Source organism: Balaenoptera ricei, chromosome 5, assembly GCF_028023285.1.
Source record: "Balaenoptera ricei isolate mBalRic1 chromosome 5, mBalRic1.hap2, whole genome shotgun sequence".
NCBI classification, from domain to species: Eukaryota; Metazoa; Chordata; class Mammalia; order Artiodactyla; family Balaenopteridae; genus Balaenoptera; species Balaenoptera ricei.
In genome coordinates this window covers 58,607,116-58,626,364 of record NC_082643.1, presented here as the reverse complement: position 1 = coordinate 58,626,364, position 19,249 = coordinate 58,607,116, and the positions used below count along the sequence as shown (strand labels likewise).

Below are 19,249 nucleotides of genomic sequence, written 5' to 3'. Positions count from 1 at the left end.
ACTTCAATGAGCTGGTGTGAGGAATAAATAAGATAATGGGTGATACCTTTGGTTGTTCATATTTTAGAAAATATTATGTAAGAACAAATAATTCTTGTATATGATAATTAAAACACCAAAGCCATGGCTGGATTAGATGAAATCTGAAATACCTTGAATTTCTCAAAACAAAAGGCCAGGGTTGGATGAAGGTGAGGAATGCAAGGGGTATTTAATAGTTATTTGGGAAAGAAGACCAGATTCAGGGATAAAAGGCAAACTCTGTCTCTATTTCCAATTTCACCAAAAATATTTTAGATATTTTGCTAAGAAATTTAGTTAACATATCTCTATAAAACTAGAACTTGGCACATAGTGATACATGTTCTTGCTATAATCATCATTATTATTATCAGTTTCTTTAAAATAAGTTTAAGGAGCATTTAATTAAGAATTTAAAATAGATTCTGATTAAATATAAAAAAAACTATTCATATTAGTAAGACAAAAACAAATAAGAAAATTAAGGGAGGGTAGATTGTTGTTAAACCAGAGTCTAGTTGCACCACTGATGTGACTTGCTAACAAAATAATCAATAGTTGTTTTTCAAGACAGTATAGCTAGTCCTTTTAAAAGTTCATACTTTTGAGCTGAAGAACCTCATCTCACATGGAAGTAACTGCAGAAGCCTTCGAGGGATTTTCTAAACACTTAATAGTAGAACATTTATTTTCTCTGCTGACTTGTAATAACCAAGTTCGTGAATACTATCTCCACCAAAAGCAGCACAGTGACATACAGTGTTAGATTTTTTTCTGTAAGGAAAAAGTAATGGTAGGACTAGAAATAATTGTAGTGCTTTAGAAAGTAGAGAAAAAAGTCAGACTACCTGACTTTATGATCCTTTACCAATTATGTAAGTGTGTGATTTCATAGTTTCAGGAAGCAAGCCACTAATATTTCCAGTCCAAGTCCCTGGAAAAATAGACTTAAGTCCTGTGAAAAACTGAATGTTTAGCTCCCTCTGAGAGTACCAATATTATCATCTTACTGGAAAATGTTTAAAATGATTCATTTAATCTTTGAGTCCTTTTATCCTCATACATAAATTTTATATGTGTAAAATGGACCAAAACAACAACAAAAAAATAGAGTAGTCCCTCCCCCCAGCCTTATCCACAGTCTCACTTTTCATGGTTTCAGATACCCCCAGTCAACATCCGTCCAAAAATATTAAATGAAAAATCCCAGAAATAAACAATTCATAAGTTTTAAATTGCCTACTGTTCTAAGTAATGTGATAAAATCTCACATCGACCTGCTCCATCCCACCTAGGATCCCCAACCATCAACATTCTCTGCTCCTGGCATCCAAAACTCCACTTCTTCATGGCTCAATGATCCAGGACCACCTGAAGCAGATGATCTTCCTTCTGACAAATCATCAGAATGTCAATAGCAGCCTAACACTACGTCACAATGCCAAGGTCATTCATTTTATGTCATCAGATAGGCATTTTATCAACTCACATCATCACAAGAAGAAAAAAGGTGAGTACAGTACAAAAAGATATTTTGAGAGAGAGAAAGAGACCACATTGACATAACTTTTATTACAGTATATTGCTACAATTGTTCTATTCTATTATTAGTTATTGTGGTTAATCTCTTGCTGTGCCTAACTTATGTATATATGAATATATAGGAAAAAACATAGTATATGTGTATAGCACGGGTCACCAACCCCGGGCCACGGACCTCTACTGGTCTGCAACCTGTTAGGAACTGAGCCACACAGCAGGAGGTGAGTGGCAGGCGAGCCACTGAAGCTTCATCTGACTCTCCCCATCACTCACATTACTGCCTGAACCATTGCTCACATTACCACTCACACCCCCCCTCCACTGTCCATGGAAAAACTGTCTTCCACAAAACCGGTCCCTGGTGCCAAAAAGGTTGGGGACCGCTGATGTATAGGGTTCCGTACTATCCAAGGTTTCAGGCATCCACTGGGGGTCTTGGAATGTATCCCCTGCAGATAAGGGGAGAATACTGTAAACCACTAAACTGCTACCACCATTCGCATTATTACCAATAATAACTTAAAAACACTAATTTACTCTCTACAAACAAAGGTTTTTTCTGAAATAGAACTATTTCTTTCTATATCTATAGTGTATAAAGGGTTAATTAAGTATAAGTAATAACAAGTAAAGTCTTATTAATATGAGTAGACTGTTGATGACAGAAATTATAACTTGAAAGGTTAGTAATTTATAGGATAATGAAAGTTTTCATCTTCAAATGTCATTTACTGTTTTATTAGGGAAAAATAAAGATTGTTTAAAAAATAGATAGACACCCTCTAAATTCATATACTTTAAATACATAGATGTAATTAAAGCAGAGAAACTGCACTGTTTAGAATAATACTTTATCTGTATTTGGTTCTCTACCACAAGCCTAAGGGAAATCATTGCTCGAATTGTAGTTTAAGCATCGGTTTGCAATACAGGTCATATCCTCAGGCCTTTTAGGCTTGAAGATTCAATAATCTAGGCTCTCTTTTCTTACTAATGGAAGAAAATTTGTAAAAAGTGAGATCAAAAAGCTAGCACTGCAAGCATATTTTGTTTAATGGAAAACATTTCACATCTTCAAACACATTCTTCAAGCTGGATGCTTGTTTTGACAAAGAAGATATTGGTGTTTGTGTGCCAAGCTACAAATAGGTAATTTGCTCTGACTGAATTCCAATAATGTATTAAATGGGCTGTCAAATATTAATAAAATTAGATAAACAGAATAAATTAAAATTATCCCAATAGTCAAATAATCTCAAGATATTTTTTGTCACTTCATTTTGTGTTAATATATCATTCAATAATAGGTCATTATCAGCAAAGATTGATTACTCTGGTATTGATGTTCACCAAACAAGGCATGACTATTGAAATAGATGTAAGGGCAGTTACAAAATGGTGTATCATCTATTTTTAATAAATGCAACTGTATATCCTAAGTGGATTTGAATAATTGCCTCTACAGACATGTATGTGTGATAAAGGAAGAAAAATACAGAGAAAAACAATGCGAAGTCAACAAGTCAATCCATATCGTCATCCAAAGATAATGAATTTGATGCTATTGCTGCTGATCTTAATACTCAAACTGTCATTAGTTCTCTTCTAACTGTTTTATTTTATTAGACTTTATTCTTCAATTCGTTAATTCTTTAGCAGGAAAATAAAAAGTTCTAAGGTTGGAGTAGGATGGAGTATGCCTTCAACTGTTTTTGTATCTTTCAGAATGCTCAGTAGCATATGATGAATGCAGGAGGTGCTGAATAAATACTTGATGTTTGAATGAATGGCAGTCAATTTCAGGAAAATCACATGAACAAATCATTTTGACATGCTGTACAAAAAACGTTTCAGTATTCTAAGTAAACTTCGTTTAGAACCTAATAGAGGACTCATGGATATGCTTGATTTAAACATGATTTCACATCTGTATTATGCTACATCTAAAGAGCACACTAAGAAGCTTTACATGATGCCAGGTCACTGGGAATGCTTTCAGAACTTTGTTCTCAAGGACTAGAGAGCAACAGCACTTCAGAGTGAGGTTTTAAACAACTTGATATTCTATGCATATCAATTTACAATAGGCATCTTTACACAAATAAGTTCACAGCATACATGCCAGTGAGATGAATGATTGAACAGTTCAAATGCTGAGTGAGCTGCTCTGATTCTGAACTGAACCACATGATGGTTCACACTTGAAATGGATTTTTGACCATGTTTCTGTTAAATAGGGAGTGAGTTTGCAACCAGAATTACACAGAAGAGCAGAGTTTAAAACTAGCTTCCAGGTGAGCAGGAGGCAGAATAGAGTACCCACATTAGAAAGAAAGAAAATAGTATTAACAAAATCATTGCTGGCGTAAAAACAGAAATCAGCAGGTATTTTGTAAAGAGCTTTCGAGAAAAGCAACATCAAGCAAACCTGATTAAGCATTGTCACCATTTCCCTAGAGAGGAGGGACAGGAAACAAATATCATAACCTCCCGCAACTGTAATTTTTCTCAAAATGTGGGCTAAACACACCCTGCAGCAGAATCACTGACGTGTGTGTGTGTGTGTGTTAAAATATGCAGATTCTCGGGCCCTCCCTTGGATATAATGAACCATAAATGCAGAGTGTGCAGTTCATGAGTAAGTAACTCATAAACACACTATAGATTGAAAACACTATGCATTGCTCTTAAATAGCACAGTAATCATTATACAAAATTCCTCTCTGGAATGAGTTCAGTCAGTTGCAGTGAATTCTTTTGTCAAGATTAGAGTGTGTAAAGAAACAGATATTAAGAAAGTAGGAAGGCCAGCTAAGCAGTAGACCTTAAATAATAATGTTTTATTTCAGAGTTCCAGAAAACCTAAACCTATGAATTACAATTAGGGCTCTGTGTCTGGATCCTGAATTTAAAAGAGAGGGGGTGGGGAGAGGCACTCAACAGAAATAAGAAAACAAAACCTTAGCACGTAATTATCTGAAGCATTCCAAAAGATTTAGAAACACGTTACACATCACACCAGTAACTGAAATTATAACATTAATTCAAATAATAGAGAAACAATTGAACTCATTATTTTAGGTAATATTTTAAGAAGCACAGGTTCCAGGCATTATTGTGATCCCCAGGGGAAGATTCCAGAAAAATAGATAAGAAAGCAAATAGTTGTACTGCCTATGCTCCAGGTTACCTTAGAGAGGCAAGCCCAAACTGGAGAGCAGAGCAAACTTTCTTATGGAAGCAGCGATTTAAGCAGATCTGAAGACTGAGCTATCTAGGACAATGATGTAAGAAATAGGCTTCAGGCAGAGGAAACAGCAATATTTACTAGTGATTCAGAGCACAGTAGCTCTAGAGTAAGAATTTCGTGGTTTAGATTCCTATTCCCTCACTTACTAGATTTGTGACCTTGGGCAAATCACTTCAGATCTTTAAACTTCAGTTTCTTCATCCTAAAAATGGGAATAATAATAATATTATGTCATGAAGATGTTGCTAGAATCAAATAAGAAAATGCAAATAAAGTTCTTCGCATAGCAATGTGCACACACTAAGTGCTGAAACATGCTAGCCATTGTAGTCTCTGTTATTGGTACCACAGTAGCTAGAAAGGAAAAAAAAGAAGGAACAGAAGTCCCTGAAGTCTCTTTTAGAAACCAGAGAAGTCTCTAGAAAGATTCTTGTCAGTGAACCAGACAAGTATTTTGAGGATTTCTAAAAATATTCCACCCCATCTGCTAATCTTTATTAAATACACTAGAGATGAATTATGGAGAAATTCATCAGATTAGTGTCTCATTTTTGAACTATGTTTTCAAAACAGCAAATAGGCATAGGAAAAGCTCAGAACTTGTGCCTCACTTAAGCCAAGTTTTGATGTGGATGGGCAGCTTCAATTGGCAAAATTAAAAGATTTTTTGTTGGTAGTATGAGGCCAATGTACAGATATTCATGATATGTAATTAAACAAAACATTTGTCTCTAGATAGTTTTCTTTAGAAACTTCAATAATTGACAAATTAATATTTGTCCATAAGCAAAAATGATGTAGCTAACAAAATTTGTATTTTTCCAAATACATTTTGATGAAAATGAAAATTATGACTATTTTCTATATACAAAGTATTTTCCCCCTTTTCGCTCTTACTTTGATGCTGTTATTCTCTTGTTTCTTTATGTTATTGCTGTGGATATTTTATTGAATTGAAAAACTTCAATGCCAATATAAAACTCAGTGTTTTAAGAAATCATTGAAGATAGAGTCACCATTGGAAAATGAAATCTCATAGTTTACTCGTCCAAACTTGAAGCAGTTGCTTTTGTTACCTGATCACTGATTCTATATATTATTTTTCACTTTTGAATTTTTTTCTTCTTATTTTACTTCACCAATGGGTTTGTCTATATAATACTCATAAAGTCTAAAAAGGTATTTATCTCATAGTTTCTTCTATGAACTCACACTATTTGGAATACTACTGAAAAGTTTCTTAAATACTACTATAGTAACATTTATCAATACCTTATTATGTGCTAAGCATTACTCTGTTTTATAGATATTAACTCATTTAATTCTCACAACCATCCAATGTTATAGATACTTTTTTTTTTTTTTCCATTTTTACAAGTGGATAAACTGAGATTCTGGAATGTTTAAGTAACTTACCATGTCACATAGCTAGTAAGTGGCAGAGACCGTATGGAAACAAAAAGTCCGGCTCCACAGTCTAGATCTTTAACCAACACACTAATTTGCTGCTCTGTGTAACAGATTAAATGCACACACACACACGCACACAGTTTCTACTCTGTGTATTATATTTTGAAGACAATGAAATTATATTAGGTACACTGTGTAGGGAAATTGGAAAAGAAATGAAAATGTGATCTACTAGTTTTATTGAGTTTTTTTCCGTTTTTATAAAATAAAATTTGGATATACTGAATGAAAATCACTATATTAGGGCTTTAAATTGAATAAAGAATGCCCACAGATTGGGTAGTCAAAGGATCTGGGTCTCTGTCCCTGGGTGAATTAGTGTGTAAAGTGCAGTGGACGTAAGACAGTTATAAGCAGCACATTAGATGGTCAAAAGCAATATAAGTGGATCTATAAAATATTTTGATTGTGGTGAAAAATTTAGTAGTCAGAATGAGATATTTAACATAACGATGACCTGAAATTAAAAACACATGCATCCAATGCTAAATAAACTTTTAATAAGAATACTTATGAATAGAAATAAATAATCCATGAAAAGGCTGCTGTTTAGGAAAATGGATTTGGGATAAAAACAGTACATAAGAAAATACATAAACCAGGTGAGAACCTTGCATAGCTCAAAGATGGTAATGTGCCATGAGTTAAGGCATATTATTAACTCAACTCACATCATCTGAAATACAAAGAATATACAGAATGAAGGAAAGAAAGAACAAAGGAAAAAAAGAATGAAGAAAGGAAAGAAAGAAGGAAGGAAGGGGGGAAGGGAGGAAGAAAAAGAGAAAGATAGGATGAACAAACCTTAATTACTTGAAAAAACAGATCTTTTCAAAATAGTGAAGATAACTTGCTTAACAATTATATGTAGAAATTTTCATTCAAATTCGAACAAATTCATTGGATATCATAGTTTGAATATGGTGGCAAATCTGAAGATTTTTCAGTAGCTTCAAGTTTGAGATTCCGAAATAGCAATGCTACTAATGGCAGCAGCAACTGCAATAAAGTAAAGTGCCTGCCATTTATTGCTTGACAGCTGCAGTGGCAATGTTTCGCTTCATCAGGCCAGATCTGTGGTAGAGTATTGGGCATTTCTCCTGAAACTTGCCTCTAATCTTTGAATCTATTTTTCTCAATGATTGTATAAGCCACTTAATACCTTTTATTAAAGGGCTTTTCTGTTTAAACCAGAGTAAATTTTGTTTGCAACTAAGAAAATAGACATTAAAACCAAAAAATGTTCCCCAAAGAGAAGTGTCGCAGGCAACAGTCTTTTAAAGGAATGGGGATTTGGACCAGTGGTTTGACTGGTTGAATTTCAGTGTAGCAAGAACCTATGTAGTTTTAAAGGATGGTAATCTAACAACACGGGGCATATGTCTTATCACCTCTGGTCACCTCAAATAAAGTGATTCTTGAGGATAATATTTTTGGTGAGCAAATTCCATCTGTTTTAGTACCATAAAAGCATGGGAAATATAAGAAATATAGGAAGGATAGCCGGTGTCTAACTGCACTGCAGAATTTAAAGAAACAAAATTAGCTTCTCAATGTTTAAATTATCTGCTCAAGTCATATTGAGATGATCAGAGAGTCTCCATATCTCATGTCCTCTTAACAGTGAAAAGGATGACAGAACTGCACATCAAAAACCAAGTATTATCCCACAGAATTCCTGAACTGCTAAAATGATTGACTTTATTGCCTTTTCTCATGAGAAAATGAGGCCACTGACTGGCGAAAAAGAGTGAAGCCCTGAGCATTGGAATGTGGATATGTAGGAGAATACAGATGATTCAAAATATTCTCAACTTCTAAATCTTACTGAGTCTCTCTTGCTACCATTAAGCTGTTCCACACCTGACCAAAGAAGCTGTTCCTTCATGTCTTCAATACCTTATCTAAGATCATTAACTGATAGAAGGAAGTACTTGTCTTCCTGCTCAAACTTATTACTCCGTCTGAACTCAAGATCCCAACATCCTCTTGGGAGCCAACTACCTGGTCAATACTGGAGACAAGAAGCTCCTTGAATATGAGTCTCACAAGATTCTATAACTTAAATCTGCAAAAGCATAGGGAATATGTGTGAAAATGGATTCTATGTGTTCCTTACAGAGAAGTGAGAAACAATTTCATTCAAGCTGGTATAAATGCATGATTAGAGATTCTGGATCCAATGTGGTTCTCCAGGTAGCTATCACAAGTGCTAAATGCTTCTTCAATTAGTTGACCAAAATCTGGACTGAAAGGTGGGCTAAGTTTTTAAATAAAGTTCAGATACTGGGAATTCCTTGTTTTAATGTAGAAGAAGGGATTAAATGATCTACTGAAATAGGAATGTTAAAGTGGATTTATTTTCCAAAACCTATGAAACTATCCACTAATTACATCTTCAGAAAGGACCCAGAAGACAATTTCATTACCATAATGATGAGAAATAAATTGATGAGGACAGTGCCACCTTTATAAATAAAATCTCTAAAATTTCTGTTCTCTATACTTGAGAACACAGAGGTTGAAGATGCAGTGAAATGATTTCCTGATTTCTTTAGGGTTCAAGTATGGCAGAGGCCAAGTAGTAGCACTTTACCACTAGAAGGAAAGTGGGCACAGATTTCATAATAGGCAGCAGATGTGAATGGAAAAAGTCTAGTACGATGGCATTTAGTGACTGAAATAATGGACCATTTGATCTGTACCACTAATGATATGAAGGTCTGAGAAATACAAATCAAAATTTAGTGACCTAGTTAGTCATGGTCTCTCACGAATTCCTAGACCTGATTTAGTTCACTTACCCTATAACCCCTAAATAAGAAGAGAAAGTTGACTGTCCTTAAGAAGGACTGTGCAATAGTAACATACGTTAATATTATACATTTTCCTTTTCAGTTTATCTGAAAGGAATCTCTGGCCATTTCTAGATAAGTGGGAAGGGGGGTGTTACCGCCTAGATTATAAAATGTAGATTATAAATTATAAAATGTAGATTTCTGGATCTAAATTTAGATTTACAAACTAGGGTATAGAATATAGATTTCACAAATTATAGAAAACTGCCTCTGAGCTAACACTAATCCATGTGAATCCGGAATACCACTAAGAAACCCTGATATGAGTGGAGGCTATGATGGTAATGTGATGAATGAGATTTTGTCCTGAGCCCATATTACAACTGACACATTCAATTCTTTGATTATTTCACCAGGTTACTGGTGTATATTTGGAAGATTTTCTCTTCAGCTGGAAGAAATCTCTCTTTGTCTCTGAGGCTCATGCAGTAAAAGCTGTAAAACTGTAGTAATGACCAAACTAAAGCATCTCCCTCCTGCCAAAAGAGTAAACACACACCTTTAGTGGATCCATAGGGGAATGCAGCAATTAGTGTCACCATAAAAAAATAAAAGAATAAAGAGTGGGGATTACCAACATGCCGATTTAAATTACCTGTTTAATCTGTATAGAAGACAAACTAATCTTGGCAAACAACAATACATTTAATCAAGTGGTGATTACAAATACAGTCAATAAGTTTTCTCCACTGAAGAAAATCAACAAAGACCCTCAGAATGATTATAGTAATAATCTAGCAAGTGACAATGAACATTTTTTTTAACATCTCAATCAATAGAGACCAACAGAAAATGTTTGTTGCCCTCCTCTCAGGAACAACTATGTACTTTTACCATCTCAGTTCAGCATTCTCTTAAATTTCCAACTCTACAGCATAATTTAGTCTCAGGAACCCTGATCATCTCCACATCCTGTGAGACATCATGCTGGACAACTACATGAATGGCATCAAATTGAAAGTACCTGATGAAATGGGATTATCATGTCCCCCAGACACCTTTGGAAGAACCAAGAAATAAAACCCTTCAAAATACAGTAATCACATTTCTTAGTGATATTTCTGATAGTCTGGGACAGGTTGGGACATGCCCTCCAAAGTGTTTGTTGCACTTTGCAACTCATATCATGTTAATCAAGTGCTCTGAGGACAAAATCCAAGAGTCTAAGACTATTTCAAAAACAATTAAAATTTGGTGATTCTGTACCTTTGCAAATTAAAGTGTTAATACTTTTGGTTTTTCAGTTAGAATGAGCTTATTCCTTCTAGGGATAAAATATACATTTGCATATATTAAAAGAACTTTATGATTTAATTCTTGATAAAGTATGCCTAGTGCAAAATTATTTTAAAGTAAAAAATTTTTAAATATGTTTATAGAAGAGCATCATAAATGCACACTCTTTTGTGAGCAGATAATGAAACATTTAAAGTAACTGCTTTCAATGGGATTTTTAATTTTCATACTATGTTGATAAATCACCCTCCATCTATCCATCTATCTAGCAGATATATACTTTCAGACGCCCTAAAATAATAAAACAGAAGAACAACAGGAGTGAACAACAGAAGCATTGTCATGTAAATAATCTAAATGCTTTTTTCTATAAAGAAAAATTACTAAATGTACATCAATTTTTTAAAACAATGCACTGCATAGAAAGGCAAAATCACTAGAAAACTGGAGGAGCTCAATGAATTTTATTCCTTTTCTAAGTTTGAGTTTAATAAAGCACGGTTTTTATATCCATTATTTTATCCACTTAGCAATTTGACTATTAGAGTTCTTTATGTGATTAACGTATTCACATTTCCATGAGATGTTATGGAAAAACCCGAATGAATCTTTTGGCCAACGCCGTATTTTCCTATCATTTTCCCCTTCTCACACTGTTCTTTTAACTTTTTTTCTTTTTTAATACATCTTTATTGGAGTATAATTGCTTCCCAGTACTGTGTTAGTTTCTCTCGTACAACAAAGTGAATCAGCCATATGCATACATATATCCCCATATCCCCTCCCTCTTAAGCCTCCCTCCCACCCTCCCTATCCCACCCCTCTAGGTCGTCGCAAAGCATCGAGCTGATCTCCCTGTGCTATACTGCTGCTTCCCACTAGCTATCTATTTTACATTTGGTAGTGTATATATATTTCGATGCTACTCTCACTTTACCCCATCTTCCCCTCCCCCCACCCTGTGTCCTCAAGTCCATTTGTAAATTACTTTTTTTCCCTCAATTTCCCCCTTCATATGTGTTTATATTTCTTGACCATGATAATCCCCACAATAACTCTGTAATTTTTTCCTTGTCAACCTAAGTACTTATGCTGAATTTTACGAGGCCCATAAATTCCAACTAAGTATAGTATTTAGCTTTTCTTAAAACTTCATCTTTTGACTTGACTATTAAATTACATGCAAAAAAAGTATCATTTGAATTCTGGCAACTTGCAAAAGCAAGATGCTAGACTCCATAATGATTTAATAGCTGGAAAAATGTCTTAAATGCTGTATAAACATCCATAAATTAATCATTTAATCACTATCCTCAGCACGAAATCATTATTTCCTTTTATAGACTGAGCCAGGGTTACCTAATCAGTTTCAGTTTCTAGCTTAATGCAAGATTCTCATCTTGAAAAAATTACTATTTTTTATTTCTTCTTGTACTTGTTGAATATAATTTTGAATCTGGACAGTTCATATATCACATTCATGTCACAGACATAAATCAATCAGAAAATGACAAAAAATTATAAAGTTGAGACAAATCAATTAAGAAACACATGCATTTCTCAAAAAACACTCCTTAGAGGAGAGTAAAACTAATGTTGGAATCTGCTGAAAGACGTTTTATATAAAAACCGCATGTGGTACAGATAACTTTCTTCAATTTAATGCTGAAGAAAAATTCAGACATTAAAACCAACTACTACAGCCCACTTTCTATAATGATGGTACTTGATAAATGTCCAGCATAGTGGCATTGAATCTAAGAGCTTTTAGGAGCTACTTGAAGTTAATAATTTTTGTGGAAATTGAGACTTAGTTGGTCTGAAATGTCAGATACTGCGAAAATCTCCCTTCTTATTTTGATTTTTTGGGGGGTAGTTTTGTAGTGATTTTACACTATATGTACTCTGAGAACTTGAGGAAAAGAAGCAGCAACCAAAAGTTTCTGCTCTGAATACAAATGTTTGTTTTACGTGATAGCCATGCCTTGAACAGCTGGATGAAAATTATTCTTTCTTGATATATAAGGTTTTTAAAGTTGAAAAAACAAAAAACACACTTTGCAGTCCTAACAGGCCAGCAAGTCAAAGACAACTAGAGCAAATATTAATAACATCATTTAAAAAATAAACGGTCATTTCTTACATCTAGTTCATCAGAGAAATATCTTTCAAAGAAAGTTATGCAAGCTTAGAAAATGTCCTCCCAAAGGGATACAACTCTTAATGATTGTTCAATATGCTTTCAATATGTTAATGGAAGATTCACACGTAGAACCAAGTAAGCTTGAAAGACGTTGCATATGAAGCCTGACATGAAATGTTTAATGCCAGTATTTTTCTGATGTGGGAAGGCGGTTCACATTCACAGAGCACTTGTGGCATTCAGACACTGCGATGGAAAGTCAACATACACTAGTATTGCCAGAAGCTGAGTCTATACTGAAGGAAAACCTAATTTTCACTATTTTTGTCTAGCTCTTTTTAGCACTTTTATTAGTTCAACCTTAGGTTAGGGAGTAAATGGAGAAAATATAAAGGATTCACTGAGGACAGTGGTGTATACGTGTACCGTGTTTTTTCTCATGGAATAAAAAAATGCTATTGGCATGTATTCAACATGGATGAGAACATCTAGAGTGCTTAGAATGATTCTTAGTGAATTACACAAATACCTGTATATTATCTGGGCCACTTTTGAATGTTTTCTTCAGTTTTATCAGTCAAAAATAACTATGAACTCAATGGCATGTGTTTTCTTTTTCTTATTCTCAAGAGATAACCACTTCATTTACCTGACACATCCAATAATTCACATTATTTTGGCCAAAACTTGATTACCAACAGCATTCTCTTGTCAACCAGATCATTCCACCACCTACAAACTTATACTAACATTATATGAATTAAGTCTGATTCGATTCAGTCAAACACATCCTATTGCATTGTGAGCTCTACCGGCAAAGATGTCCTCACCCACCAAAGCCCACCTGAGGTAATTATGAGGTAACAAGCTTATGCCCTTGGACTGAGAGTTTTGGCCAAAAAATAGAAGGAAAGTTACATTGAATGCCTCTTCCCGCCCATGTACTTGTTGTTGACAAAAACAAGTTATAAGTTACTCATAGGCTTTGAATGACTCCTGCCACATAATGAGTTATTAATTCAGCCATAGTTTATCTTTGGTTTTTATTTTAACAGAAAATAATTCTTCTATATTGTTTTCTTAAAATTAAATATTTGAGGGGAAAATTTAGGGGAATTAGTAGTTCAAGCAGAACTATTTTCCCTACTCTTTAATAATTACTCCCTAATATTTCCAAGATCTTCATATAGAATATAGATGTATCTTCACATGTATGGTGGTTGTACAATGGTTCATAGTTATTTTAATTTTGATAAGTGGATTTATCAAAAAATTATCTCATTCATTTTTATTATAATAATAATAGAAATAATAAGAAAATCCTATTTCAATCTGCAAAGAAAATTCAGATGTGGTGCCAAACAAACAAACCAACCTGCCAGATTACCTGCTAAATTAATGAATTTAACAAAAACACCTGAAGTAAACAAAACAGCAAAAATGTAGATCTGAGCTGTAATTATTGCACTGTGTGAAATTATGAGATAAAAAATTTTGCCACAAATGGATTTGAGCCAGAAATGTATTTTTTAATGAAAAAATTCAATTAAAGCCTATCTTTTTTTTTTTTCTGTCCATGGATGTGTCTGCTAAGAAAGCCTTAGCTTTTATTTGCTTAAAGCTAAGATAAAGCATTTCAAGATGTATTTTACTTTAAGTCCTAACCCTCTGGATAATGGGAAGTCATCTCTCACGTCTCAGGCAACTTAGCCCTGAGCTGTGGAGATGACTGACAGAGCTCGGCCTAAGGTACATGATTTGGTTAGACATCACACTTACCTGCTTGATTTGTGGTTACATTTACAGACACATACTGCCGGGCTCCTGGGCTCAAGTCGGACACTCCATTCACTGCCTCAATCTCAAAGGTATAGTTTGTGTGAGCAAGCAGATCCACCATCATGACAGAGGTGTTTTTCAGGCCGATTTGCTGGGGGAGGTACCTGACATGACCGCCACACTCGTCACACACACCTGCATGTGAGTTGCACTTCTTGCATGCAATATAATATGACACATCTGTCCTTCCACCAGTGTCAGCAGGAGGAATCCATTCCAGAAAGACACTAGTTTCATTAACATTTGAGATGGCATTCCGAGGAGCTGAGGGGGGTCCTGGTTTGCAAAGTAAAGTGAAAAAAACAAATTTTGAGATGATAAAATTAGGCATTGTTTACTACACAAATCTCTGGTCTGAAGGGAAAAAAATGGATTTGCAATCAATCTGTTAAGCAGGGAGAATGCAAGAGTCATCAATTTGTAATAATCTTTGAAAAATCTTGTTATACCTTTGTAGAAACAATAGTGGGGTTGGTATACTATAGAAATGACTTATCTTGGCAAAGTTGCAAATTCAAATAAAGATGTTTTGCTTAGTGTATATGTAAAGAATTATGGGTAAAAATATGTATGCAAAAAATGTTAGATAAAATTATGTATTCAAATAGTGGTAAGTTCTTTGGCAAGTCCAAGGAATAATTCTCCTTGGGGATTGAACAGATTACTCCCTCAATGATACTCATCCCTGAAACCTAGGAAGTAAACATGAAGGATTTACTAAGCAATGAGCACAGGTAGAAATAGGATTTATTAGTGTGGCTCTTGAGTACAAATTCCACAGAAAGTAGAAAAAGTAGCCTTAGTTTATCTCCAAATAAATTGCATAGCTACTGATAAACCACCAACAGAATTTGGAACCTCCCTCATATGTCAAGAAAGAACTAGAATTTAAGTAGTTGATCAACATTGCAATCTGTAATAAAATTCTACTTACTTTGATATTGTTTTAATATTGTGTCTCTGCAAAATTGTGAATTTTACTTAATTGGAAATCTAAAATTTATTTTAAAAATAACTCTCAAAAACACAATAAGAGGAAGAATGAACATGTTCTGACCTTGAAAGATCAGCAGAATAAATTTATATATAAATAACAAATAATATTCATGTGTTTATTACTTTATTTCTGAAATAATAGTTAGCAGACTAAAGAGAATTAAACTTGTTTACATATCAATTGTAACAAATGTATTACTCTGGTGGGGGATGTTGATAATGAGACAAGCTATGAATGTGCGCAGACAGGGGATACATGGGAAATCTCTACACCTTCATCTTAATTTTTTTGTGAACCTAAAACTGCTCTAAAAAATAAAGTCTTTAAAAGAATTCATTGCATAATGTCTGATTCTATAGTAGATTTTTAGATACTCAGAGTTACAACTTCAGTCAGCTGTTAATATTATATGATCAGATGTTCTCAAAGAGAAAATACATTTATATTTGTTTCAGACATAGTAAAGATTTCCCAACAGGGAATAAAATAGACTGTGATGGTAGCTGAATGGTTCATAAGCATAAATTAAGCTACTTAGGATGACATAGCTTAGTTATCTTAATATGTGCTGTCTGTTCTAAATATAGAAATTAATGTTAATTTCTACCTAACATTTATTAAGCCATGACTGCTGAGGACTAAATTTAAAAGTAATAAGAAAGCTACCTAGTATTTATAAAATGTCACTTAAAATTAAAGAACCCCATAACGTAAAAGCTGCCAGTTTTGACAAAACAATCTCCACTTTAGCTATATTTGTGGTTGAACCCTGTGCATTTTTCCATACAACCTCACACACTTCGATATAAAACAGTCACGTTTAAGTTGAAACAAATACTTAAGATGGAAATACAAGTGGTTTTTTTTTTTTTTTTTTCTATTCCCTCTACCTTATTTATTGAATAGCGGAAGGTTATGGAGAAAATGTAATTTGAGATCAAAATGTTACAGGTCTACTTGTGAGAAAAAGGTAAAATATACTTGAAATTTGTCTACTTCAAAAAGATATCAAACTTCTGAGGGTTTTTTTCTACCAACTGAAATACACCCCTCAGTTACCACCTTTCCTCTAAATCTGTAAAAACTGCATCAGAGTCTGACTCTTTTTCTTGACTCTTCTACTAACAGCCCCTCAGCATGTGGGTGGGGGCACATATGCCTCTCAAAGTCAAAATAAAACTCATATTCAAGGGAAGCCCTAAAGTAGAGGTAACCAGTGGAGACTGAGACTGACATGCACCTAAAAATAATGTAATGAAATTTCACTGTCCTGCTAATAGATGTGATGCATGAACCAAAGTAGAGCTGTGAGAAGTACACTCAATTTGAACAGATTCATTAGAATCTGAATTTTGTTTGATTTTCTTTTCCTACAGGTTTATAACATTTTGTTGTCCAGAGTACCAGAAAAAACATTAAAAGTAGTTGAAACCATAAATTTAATAGCAAAGAGCCAAAGAGACATCAATCAAGCCATCTCATCTGTCCAAGGGTATCATCATATGAAGAATTTGTGTTATAATGAATGCAACTAAGAACAGAACACACACACTCACAGATTATATATTAGAAAGATCTTCTACAGGACTCCCAATAGTCTTTTTTGAGAAATGCATACAAATTAGTGTTCTTTTGAGACACAGTATTAGAAATTCACGCACCTGGAGACAGAGAAAATATAAAGCCTCAGGTCCTAAAAGAAAGCTAAGCAGTCCTTGCCACCAGAGCAGGGCTTTCCACCATTCCCAAACCTAGTAAACTTACAGAAAGGGAGGCTCACATTTGTGCTGAGAAAGATAAAGGTCATGGATGGTCTACTTAAAGAAAGAATTCTTACAAAATTAATAAAATTTAAATAAGTCAAGATATGGTTTTCTCTCCCTAATTTACCAAACTACAGTCTAGCCAACACTCCCCCCTACTATTTGGGCTTTCTTTTGCTCTGAATAATTGAAGCAATTTCCACTGAAACCAAGATGCATCACATTCAATCACTGTTTATATCTCCTCAATTCAAATGTATCCTCTCAAAAAATGTATATAATGATGTCATTTACTTATTTGAAGAGGACTGTTTATAATTAGTAATCATCTAACCCATAAAATTATCAGAATGTGATAAAGAATGATCTTTAGCAATATAGAGTTAATTAATATCAATGATTTGAGAAATTATGAAAATATGTTTCACTGACACGATGAAATTGACACTGAAATTCAGATAAAATTTCAGTTTGTGATTATTTAAGTAAAGAAATTGTATGTCTTTATATATGATACCCATGAATACTAAATTTCAAAAAAAATGTGTCTTCATCTTTGAAAGCACCTACAACTTACTGGGATCTAAAAGAGTAAAACATGGGACATCATGGAAACTGAATGTTATGGGGAGATGGGATTCACTGTTCTTCCCTTCAATTTTCTGTTTTTGTTTGATCTGCTATAGAGACTATGGTAGAAAAACTAAAGAAGTATTGTCATGAAGCAAACTAACACATAAATTTGTTTCCTTCCCAGAAATATGTGGAACACTAGAAAAACAAAAACACCAAAACATTGATAGATGTGGATGTACCCACTGCAACTGTTGGAATTAAATGTTTAATATTCATCTACTCATTATAAGATTACCTGAGCATATAATTAATAACAGTTAAGGACACTCACTGTTAATAAACACAACAACTACTTGAAAATCCTAGTTGACAGCTGATTTTATATGCGACTCTTAAATTTGATTTGCCATCCCCCAGTTCTCCATGTTTGTGTAGTGTTTCCTGTCTTCTTTTATAAATGACCTTCTCATTGGTCTTTGCAGCTTAGTGGGGCAGGTTAGAACGAGAAGGTGGAAGAGCCATGTACTGCACGTTTTTGTGATCAGAAAGCTGCCTTGGAAGAAGAAGAGGAGGAAGAAAAATAAAAAAGGTTTACCAGAAACAGGGGAATGGATTTGTCAAAGTCATGTTTGGCTATCATGAACACTAAAATAAATCATAAAATAAAAGGAAAAATTCCATATTTGTGGCTCAGATGTTGAATTTGAAATGAGGGAAAATGGATGCTTCTCACAGTAAGTGATAAAACAGACTCAAATTTCTCAATGCTTACTCAAGAAGGTTGAAATCTGGTGAAATACTATATTGGAAGATTAAATATTATGCCTGTTTTAGGGAAATGGTAATAGAATGTAACAGGCTCCATCATGCTCTTTCTTCAAACTGGTGAAAGTTAGTATCACCAAATGTCCATGGGTTTCCTTACTTGTGCATCCCATTGTGGGTGGATCAGACTCCCTCCTGAAATAATCCTTTTCACAGACACAAGAGGTTGAAGCTTCCTCATGGGTATAACTGTGAGGTGGACATTTGCTGCAGCTCTGGCTGTGAGGTGAGGCTTTGAAGAACCCAGGTCTGCACACTGTCAAAAGAAATAAGAGACTAAGCTTTTCCCTGGAACAGATGCAGTGTTTGTTTTGTGAATAATGTCATTATTTTGACTAGTATACACAGATTACATATAACACCATCTTTTCATTAATTTCAAAAATTTTTCGTCAGTTTCTGAATCATAAATAACAGGCTATTCATTCAGATAATTAAATATTTATTTTAAGTATTTAAATTAAACATGTTTGGAATAGATATATTTTTAATGATTTTTATGCTACAGGAGCTTATAAGAAATTATATTATAAAAGGTAAATACTCATATGTATTTAAAACTGAAGAAGTGCTTTGAGTATAATTTTCAATTATGCTATTATTAATACAACTTATGTTGAAGAAATACAAAATTTCCACTATGCTCAGAGAATGGCATGGTACACAGTAGTTACTTAAAATTTTGTTGTTGAATTAATAAATAAACCAATTAGTATGTGCTAAAACCTT

The 19,249-nt window shown here is 34.0% G+C and overlaps 1 protein-coding gene across 5 annotated transcripts in view; it reads right to left on the bottom strand.

Annotated features, from left to right (window-relative positions):
• EPHA5 (EPH receptor A5) overlaps positions 1–19,249 on the bottom strand; it is a 320,620-nt gene that overhangs the window by 157,317 nt on the left and 144,054 nt on the right. For all 5 annotated transcript variants that reach the window (XM_059924076.1, XM_059924074.1, XM_059924077.1 and 2 more), the window contains exons 4-5: positions 18,621–18,776; positions 14,300–14,635 (exon numbers count right to left, since the gene is read on the bottom strand). In XM_059924076.1, coding sequence (XP_059780059.1) covers positions 14,300–14,635; positions 18,621–18,776 — 492 coding nt within the window. The remainder of the gene's footprint in view (positions 1–14,299; positions 14,636–18,620; positions 18,777–19,249) is intronic.